This window comes from Hipposideros armiger, unplaced genomic scaffold (assembly GCF_001890085.2).
Source record: "Hipposideros armiger isolate ML-2016 unplaced genomic scaffold, ASM189008v1 scaffold_1419, whole genome shotgun sequence".
NCBI classification, from domain to species: domain Eukaryota; kingdom Metazoa; phylum Chordata; class Mammalia; order Chiroptera; family Hipposideridae; genus Hipposideros; species Hipposideros armiger.
The window spans coordinates 60,984-70,800 of record NW_017732769.1 but is presented as its reverse complement, the minus strand read 5'-3'; the positions used below and the strand labels follow the sequence as shown (position 1 = coordinate 70,800).

At 40.3% G+C, this 9,817-nt stretch overlaps 1 protein-coding gene across 3 annotated transcripts in view; it reads left to right on the top strand.

Annotated features, from left to right (window-relative positions):
• The window catches only part of VWC2L (von Willebrand factor C domain containing 2 like), a 174,131-nt gene extending 164,514 nt beyond the window's left edge, over nt 1–9,617 (top strand). For all 3 annotated transcript variants that reach the window (XM_019633856.1, XM_019633852.1, XM_019633853.1), the window contains one exon: nt 6,350–9,617. In XM_019633856.1, coding sequence (XP_019489401.1) covers nt 6,350–6,379 — 30 coding nt within the window. In that variant the 3' untranslated portion in view covers nt 6,380–9,617. The remainder of the gene's footprint in view (nt 1–6,349) is intronic.
• Nucleotides 9,618–9,817: the final 200 nt, after the last annotated feature.

The following is a 9,817-nucleotide window of genomic DNA, read 5'->3' as shown; positions in this document are numbered from 1 at the left end:
AAGCAGATGAAGTTTGCCACATTAATCCCTCTTAGCATGAAAAATAAATAATTGCCCCCTTGCTGTGATTGGGGAATTTTCTCCATATGATGAAAGCCCATCTCTCTCCAGAGAAGCTGAAAATGCCAGATTGCAAGTTCCAGCCTCCCTTGCAGCTAGGGTGCAGGTATTTGAGTAGGCTCTGTCCCCAGGTTTACCTGCTGCAGACTTTAAATTGAAAGCTAGTAATTTCAAGAAGCGCAGGACTACACAGTCTCCATTCTGGCAAGACTGGTAAGAGAGGCAGCTGGGCCCGTGGTTCTCACAGCAGCATCAAGGGTCCCAGGTTGGTGACATTGATGGGGCAGTGCTGCTATATCTGCACCCAAGATATACTTTCACTGGCTCAAATCTCTGGCATGATTTTGGCTTTTGCTCTTGATTGTATTGTACCTCAAGCTTGAATCTCTAGGCTATTCTAGATATGCTCCAGAGACAACTTCCTTTAGTTTGTGCCTTCTACCTAGGATTGGTTTTGTTGCTTGACTGGTTGGATCATCCTCTTCCACAAACAGCCCAGTCTCTCCATCAGGTTGCACATGATCCTGGTTACCTAAGGGATTCCAAATTAGTTTTTCTTCTACAAATGACTTGCTCACTCCAGCCCTTTTCCTTCTCCTTCACTCAGATCAAATTGCACATTTTCTGGGCCTTTTGTTCCCCCAGGACCTTACTTTCTATAAGGCCTAACCTAATCTTTTAATTCAAGACAATGTGTTAATTGCTGACACTAATTTAATATTACCCCAGCACCTTAGCAGAGACTTTTGATACCTACCTCAAAGCAAAGGAGAAAGAAATGTGCTTTCACTGCCACACAGTGCCAGGGCTGGTGAGCACTCTAGTCTTTGTCTGCAATCTCAAAGTTACTGTATCCATACAGATCAGTCATTTTCAGTCCAATCTCACGTGCTCTGTGGACTAATCATGTTGCAACACTGGTGCAGTTCATGGCATCAATGTCTTTTTGTCACAATTCTACATGCACATGCTTAGGTCCAGCAAGGCCTAGACCTTGAGCCCTAACCTAGTGATATAAATGTTTAACAGCTGGCTCTTGGGTCAGGGGAGGGATGGTTAATATCCTGATTGGTAGCATTTGCTGGTTTGGGTGGCACAGATACTTGCAACATGGCCAATTTCAAGCTATGAAAATAATGTCAACAAGGTTACAAAACTTTGAATATTTAACAGTTGGCTCTTGAAAGTCACTATGAGCCACTGGCTCCAGCACACCACTGTTTTCCAAATCACTAGAACTCTTTTCCTCACCACTTCTTACTACACTCACCATTCTAACACCATTGGCTTTTTCAACTTCCTCAGTGGGTCATACTCACCCCCCCCCACACACACACACACACACACCTCAAATGTTTCCATAAACCCACAGCCTAGGTCAAGTTCTCTGTCACAACCTTACACAACTCTATGATCCTTTCCTTCAGTGTTAATTTCAGGTTAAGTATTTGTTCCTTCATGCAACTAACATGACATTTAACATTGTAAGCAAGCGTGGATCTGTAGGAGATTTGAGGAGAGTAGCGATAAACTTCCTTTTCCATGTAGTTTCTATGCACCCTTTTTGTAGGGAAATTTTAGGGCTTACCAAAAAAAACAACTTTAGTGGATGAGTGAATTTGTTCAGTTCTTAGCCACAAACATGACAAAAATCACTTCTGGTTTCATAGATTATTGAGCCTGGAGAGATAATTCCAAATGCCTTTTCTCTGGTCACTAGATATTTTATGTAGATGCCTTACGGGCTGCCTCTGAGAGGTTGGTGTTTGGAGATGGGGGCCATACTGCTAAAAAGACACAGCTCCAGGCTCCCATAGCCACTGCACCAGACAAGCTCTACTTTTATAAGATTTATTGTGAATGATTTCTATTGTGGAAAAAAAATGTGTGCAAACCAGTTTTTACTTTATAGTTGTGCAAAATAAGTGCTCAGAGAAGTACAGAATAATAGGGAAACTCATGTATGTGCTTCATGGAATTTTGTTTTGTTTTTTTTCTGTGAGAATGTCTACCCTGCTTTCCTTTCTTCCCTCCTTGTTCAACTCCCAGGAAAGATTGAAGTTGCGTTTCCCTTCGTATTGCACTTTCAACATCTGAATCCTTTCTGAGACTGGATCATATGGGCCCCCATTTGTATTTAGGTTACAGAGTGCTTGCTTAAAGTCACATAGATAATTAATTGGAGAACCACAGCTTGAACCAGGTCTCCTGAGTCCCACTCCACTTTCATCCTGCTTCTTAGTGGGTCTGCTTTCAGTAAGAGTAAGAACTTCATGCTGCCCAAAGAAAAGCAAAATCCCACAGTCCAAGCATCTTCTCCATGGAAACTTTCTTTTCATTTTTAGGAAAATTATATTTTCTGGAGATTGTATGGATACACACAATATGAAACTGGTAATTCAGATAAAGGTTTATAGAAAAGCGGCCTCACTTCCTCCTAGCCATCAAATGTCTTACCTCAATATTCATCCTCAATACTAAAAAAATTGGTCTTCTAAATTCTGAATAGAAACTCAGGATAAGGGCGAAGGGACCCAGCAATGCATTTCTTGGCATCTGCCTCTTTTCCTGGCCAATTAAAAGCATCCTTTTAATAGATCAAAGAGGTTTGAGTTCATCTTCCATCATGCCACTTACTGAAAATTACAAGTCAATTTCTATCTCTGAGGCTCAGTGTCCTGAGGATGAAGAGGTTTAACTTATACGGTTTTTTTGGAAAGGTTAAAAGAGACAAACTCCTGGCATCAAGTAACTGCACAAAAAATTATTGCTCCATGTTTCCTCTAATGAATACACATTTCTATACCTATATTACTAGGGCTAGGCCTGATACATCTATGTAAGTCCTGATCTAGAAGCTCAGAAAATAATTTTGCTTCCAATAATTTTGCTTACTAGAGTGTTCATACTATGTCATTCAGTTGAACAAACATATATTGAGTTTTTAATATTTGCTGGACACAGTATTAGGCCTGGACCGTAAGAAATGACAGATATTCAGTTCCTGTTTTCAAGGCACTGATGATTTAAATCATGCCCGACAGATGAGGCAGCCTATGTTCTTCAAGATCTCTAAGAGAAAAGATCTCACCCCACTGTTGGCAACTGCCACATTCAATTCTCAGTTCTCTGAGCAGTTTATGTGTGTTTACAATTCCTTGAGAATCAGTGTATCCCCATTTTCTCTTATACCAGGTGTCACAAGGAAGAAAGAACAGTTGGTCACCATTTTTCACCTAATAAGCCTTCATTCCCTGAGAGTTATTGAGTTATTCTTCTGTCTTCTCTTTCTAGATTAAATAATTCCAATCCCTTTAACCTTTTCTCAGAGGTCCTATTTGCCAGCCTTCAGTTTAATCATTTTCACTGCTCTGCTCTGGAGTCTCTCCAAGTCTTATGCATTAAAATATGTTGCTTTTGCTTTTGAGTTCACTCTTCTAAGCATCTTATTCTTGCATGTAAACCAAGACATAAAGGAAAGCAGCTCCCAAATAAAAGGAAGGGCATAGACAGAAAAATAGATTTCCTATGCTCAAAGCACATTAGCATTTACTGTCACCACTGTTTTACTGTCACCAATATTAAAGAGGACAGGCCAAAACCAAAACAGTTTCTAAATTGTGCCAAACATTCTGTTTGACATTTATATAAAGTACTTTTAGGCAGATCAGATTATTAACAGCAAACTTGAGGCTTGCTTTAGTTATACCTGAAGTTTTCAGGAGGGTGCTAACAAAATCGCTTGTTAATGAGATCACACAGGATTTTTTGAGTCTGTAAAATACCTCTGGTTGCCAAGCAGACTGTTGAGAGGTTGCCATGTTATTTACAGACAGTGTCTTTGACTGGTCAGTCATGGCCAAGTATTCAGGGTCTTTCTTTGCATTCTGTCAATCAATATAAATTAATATTTCCTAAGCTGAGAGTGCAGCAAATGCTAAATAACTTTTAAGAAATGATGTATAGAGGCAGATCAAATACATGCTGATCATAGTATGGCACTGACATATGCAGAAAGGGGCAGATATGAAAACCAGAACCCTAGTAAAATATCCCTTCAAGATATGCATGATAAATTGTCAGAGATCTGTTTCCCAAGAGCCCTCCCTGCCTTTTGCTCTTATTGTGCCATTGGGATAAATCTGGCCCTTGTGAGCTAATGAAGTTCCTCTTCTCTCTCCTTCTCTTTCCTTCTCTCTGTCTCTGTCTCTGTCTCTCTCTCTCTCTCTCTCGATTCTTCTGACAAATTTCCAAATCTTCTCAAGAAGCTAGGAGAACACTTACTGGATAATATTCTGCCTGTTTCAGGGACTTCTTTGTTTTGGAACCACTGTTTAGAATTTGTTTCTTTCCCCATCTGGAAAAGTTAAAAGTGTACAATTGGGGTGAAAAGAGTTGGTTAGAAGTGGAGAGGTGGAGAGAGAGAAACTAATGCCCACTCTGGGTGACTCCAGGAAAACTAGGGGTAGTTGCCATCTATCAATAGTTCAATTTCTGAGCTAGTTTAGCTCTGGCCAGACCCTGTCTGGCATGGAACTGGTTGGGCTGAGAAAGATCTGACAATAGCCATGGTAGCACCAGCTACATTCTAAAAAACCTCCCTGCCAAATTCTCTGAAGACTCCCTCAGTTCCGGTAACAGGGCAAATACATGACTTGCTGTCAGACTTTCCCAGGGAGGTGTAGTCCCAAGGAAAGTTCAATGTATCAAACAATAACTAAATGCTAAGACTTACGAAATATATATAGTGGTCCTTAAGTAATCAGCAATTAGGATGGCCAGGGCCTTATAAGCACAGCATCATAAGAAATGCCCTCCTGGGCCAAAGTCGACAGTTCGCTAGCTATTTAATTGTCAGCCTTGACCCACTATATCCCTCCTACGCTCACAGGTTCTTCATGTCCGGGCACACACCCAATGTGTTTGTCCACCCGAGTGAAGAAAAGACACAGGTCCACAAGCGCCATTGGTTAAGTGTGTGTGTAATTGAGGCCTGGGAGCTCTGAAATAATAGGTGATTAAAGCCATAGCATATTAAGTTCTTTTATGTTGATAAATAGATGTAATTTAATAGTTACCATTTTTTTATAAAAGCAAGATTCCAATTATGAAGTGGAACTACAAATGGCACCGTGGTTTCATTTATGATAGTAAAGATAGTCTCTTATCAATCGGTAAGACAGCAGAAGTAGAGCGTCAATGAGGATGTACGTTGCCATGTGACTCTGTAGTGGTTTTGGCAAGTGGCCAGGAATGCTGGATTAATAAATCACAGGAAGGCACAACTCAGCGCTTCCTCTCTTTATCCAAATATGTACCTCAGAGACTTATATCAAATCATTTCAAAGAAACGGCAATTTGTACCACCCCACTATAATCCACTGCACCCTGGGAAGCAATTTTTATTCCATTTGAGTTTGAGAAGCCATATCCCCAACATGGAACACTGGCATTTGTGCATTGGGAGGGTTAGAAAATAAGTAAAGGGAGAGAGAAAAGAGAGAAAGACAAGAAGTGAAAAGCTGAGATTGGTGAATTTTAAAAACACCCATCTATAATGAGCAAGTGACATTTTCAGTAAAGCATTTCTGGATGTGAAAAAGTAAAATAAGACTCTTGTTGACTTTCAAAAGCCAACCATTTTTGTCATTCTTTAAGAAAAAAATAGATGGCCAGCAGATTAAAGGAACTCCATTTATAAAAATCAAATGAACTCCTAGCAAAGCTTGTTTGGGACATGAATAAATCATCTGGTCATGAATTATTCATTATTATCAAGAAACAAGCTGGGGATTCCAGGAACTGGGCTTGGGGAAGTGCTGAAACCGGGGAGTGCATGAGTTCATTATCTCATACTCACCACAGAAGCAAGAGGACAGGCCACGGGGTACTGTCATCTGATGCAGACCTTGCCAGATCCCCACTCGAGTTTCAGGGGACACTTCAGCAGTCTTTCACCCCAAAGCAAAAAGAGTTTAATCCATAGAACTTTACTTTAGAAAATTGCTTGTACTCACTAACAGATAATATTTTTTGAGCCCTGGGTCTTTTGTTTTATAAACGCATGACATACATAGAGAACACGAACTGTGTGCAAAAGATAGTAGGGGCTGCAAATTTGCATTCAAAGGAGAAGGCTAGAAAATTCCTTCATGATAAACTGTAAAAATAGTCTGATCTAGTCATTCATGGCTTTGGGGGTTGGTTTTTTTCACTGGGGTGGGAGAAGGAAGAGAGAAAGGGAGCTTCTCAGATTTAATCGACTAATCAATGTATGTGTGTGTTCCAGGTCCAAACTGCTTTGCAGGAACTACAATAATTCCGGCTGGCATTGAAGTGAAAGTGGATGAATGTAACATCTGTCACTGTCACAACGGGGACTGGTGGAAGCCGGCTCAGTGTTCAAAACGTGAATGCCAAGGCAAGCAGACTGTGTAGGACCAACTCCCAACTGATGACAAGTTCTTAGGAGACAACGCTATGGCTTCTACTCTGCACATGTTTAAAATAAAACAAAACAAACAAACTCCTGCCAGCTATAACAGGGTCACCAGCAAAATCTTTTAGGGTTGATAAAAGTGAATATTTTACTAAGAGAAAATTTCTCTTTCTCTCTTGCTATATAAAATATATATAGTATATAGCTATCAAACCCGCTTTTGTAATCATACATGCTTGATGGTGACTTGATGACTGGATTTCTGGAACAAAAACAAAGAAATAGCCTTGTCCAGGCTCCTTCTCTGGTGACACTGCTAACCTGCCAGCTCACCACCCGCCGAGTTAATCCATTTTAACTCTCCTGTACATCATACATGGCATTTTTCTCTTGTAGCATTTCCTTTTCCTGTTTAGAGTCTAAGAGGCCAGGTTTGATGGCACAGTAAAGTTTTGAGTTGTATCAAACAAGCCATTGTAAAGAAATGTCAGGAGTAAGGACTCTTCCTGACCAGGAAGACCAAAAGCATCCAACCAATCATTCCCCTTGAATGAATCATGACCTGTAGGCTGAGAAGAGAGAGGCACACACAGATGGACCCACTGCTGGGCAGGGCGGGGAACTGGTGCTTGGTGCATTATTGGGGGGCTCCCAATTTGATTCTTACAAACCACACATTTCATCTGCAAAACCTTGAAACTGCCAATCAAAAACTAACATGGGAAGAATGCCAAGAACTTGGCGAAAGAATCCAAAGGGAATAGATATTCAAAATTGTAGCATTAATCACCAGACTTTATCATGATGCCGAATCTGAGTTCAGCTTGTAACACTCTAAACCCTCTCTGTCACCTGGCAGTATAAATATCAGAACCAGGGTGAGTAGCCTCACTGTGAATCTGAATCCTTCTGAACACGACTGGCTTTGTAGATCAGATTTGGCTGAAAGCCAGTAGTACACACAGGCAGATTTTATGGTTTAGGATGCATTTGCCATGTTAATGACCACTTAGCCCTATGTCTAAAACACAGATTCAGGACACTCCTTTCCACCTCAAGTGCTGATTTAAATTAAAAATTAGGGTAGAGTGAGTCTTGCACAATATAATTCCATTTGTTGAACATTTTTTTAAAATGTATATATTAGATATGAAACAATTAAATTGAACCTTTGAAGAGTCTCAAGGTTGCCCTGGTAATGCTGCTAGCATAGTAACAGAAAAAATAAACTACACAGGGTATCTGATGTCACCTCAATTCAAGTGCAAATTTAACAATTCTGAAATCACATGGTATAGTTAGTTGCTGATTCCACTCTCCTGTCTTGAAAACCCTGGCACAGATCTGGTAGGGTCCTTGAGGAAACTTGAAGGTTGTTTTCATTGCCAACGTTCTTTCTTTTTCTGCTTTCACCCCAACCTGGGCTTTGCAATAGCTCCTGTGGAGTGCCACATTCTAGAACAAGGTTTCTCAACCTTAGTGTTATTAACATTGTGGGCCAGACAATTCATTGTTGTTGGGGGGCTGTCCTGTGCATTTTTAGGATGTTGAGCAGCATCCTTGACCTCTATCCATCAAATGCCAATAGTGACACCCTAGTTGGAACAACAAAATGTCTCCAGACATTTCAAATGTCCCTGAGGGGTGGGGGGAATGGGCAGAATATCACCTGATTGAGAACCAGTGGTCTAGAATAATAAGTATAGAGTGGTTTCTGCCAGGGGATGTTCTAGGCTCACTCTGGCTGAGCCTATGGCTTAGCTGAACCTCTGACTGAGCCCTTTGGGACATGCACAATCAGCAACTCCAAGAGGGTGGGCTCAGTCTCCTCCAAATGGAGGTGCTTCCATGCCATAGGTCTGCCCTCAGGACACATTTCCTTTGTCTCATGAACTGGGTTTTCATTTAAAATTGTCAGTCTCTTCTTCCTGGAAGCACCTCCTGTCATCAAGAAGAGTTGTCATTTCCAAAATTAATGTGTTGACGAGTTGCACCTGACACTTCTCATGCACACTGTGCTTGTGTTATGATACAAATAGCCATGTCGGCGCCATCCAAGGAAGAACATCAAGCCGCCTTCTCCTAGAACACCAATTTGCACAAGGTTGGTGCCTTTCAGTTGCCGCCATGGATACATTCTATAGACAGTCATGAATCATTCACGAACAATTCTGCATGATTTATTCCTGCACTCCAAAGTAAAGGCTTTCCACACTTCAGCTTGTGTCTAGACAGAGATGTATTATAGAGCTTTCTTTGCCCTGAGGTTGTCTGTTGCCAGCTTCAAAAATCCACACTCTTGGAAAAAAATATAATAAATGACAGGAATAAGGTTTGAAACCCAGAAAATATCGTTAATGGAGCCATGTAGCATAGTACCCTATCTGTTACTAAGAAGTTACTATGTCCTTTTTAGAAAAACAGAAAGAGAGTGCAATTGACAAGCCAGGGTACAGAAATTTCGCATCAAAATCCTGGCACAGTGATAGTCCCAGCAAGAATTAACTAGAATGAAGTACAATATCCATCAAGAAACGATCTTTAGAGAGTTTGCAGAATGAAGTCTGCTCTGTGGCCTCTGTTACCAGCCAGAGACAGAGATTTTTTGTTTTTCTCTCATGTTCCACTACAAGCTCTTTCTTTAAAACTTGGCAGCACTGACATTTTTCCCCTTTTAGGGAGAGATGAACCTATACTGTGACAGAATTTCTCGTGACCAGAAACATTTACAACTTCCTTCTACGCAGGTCATTGAGAAATTCTTTCCAAACTCTGAACAACAGAGTTGTGGTCTCATCTGTTGTTGTTGTTGGTTTTTTTTTTGGTTTTTTTTGAAGGCTTTGTTTGCAACCACACTATCACCTCTGTCCTCATATTCCTCCTCTACCTTTGGTTCTCGGCTTTAACTACAGCTATGTTTAAATAAGGGATCAACATCCTGTTTGTCAACTGATGCCTGTTTAAAAAAAAAAAGATTCAGTTTCTAAAATCTTTGAAAAATGGTGTGCCTGAAAACTAGTGAGAAAAAAAACCAACTTAAACACTAAACTGTAAAAAGGGGATTCTAGCAACAATATTTCATGTGTAAAAAATATATTATTAAAAATTATTTTGTTAAATATAAAGTGTGTTAACCAGCAAACTTTGTTTGTGGTATATTTTCCTTCCTAAATTTCTCCCTTCTCCCTACCTTCACCATTTAATGACTATTCTCAGTGACTTTTGTCGTCCATAAGTACACATGTCGTTGGAACTATCAATCAGAATTAAGCATTAGCTTTAGCACTTTTTCATAATATAAGGCAAGGTTGACTTGGG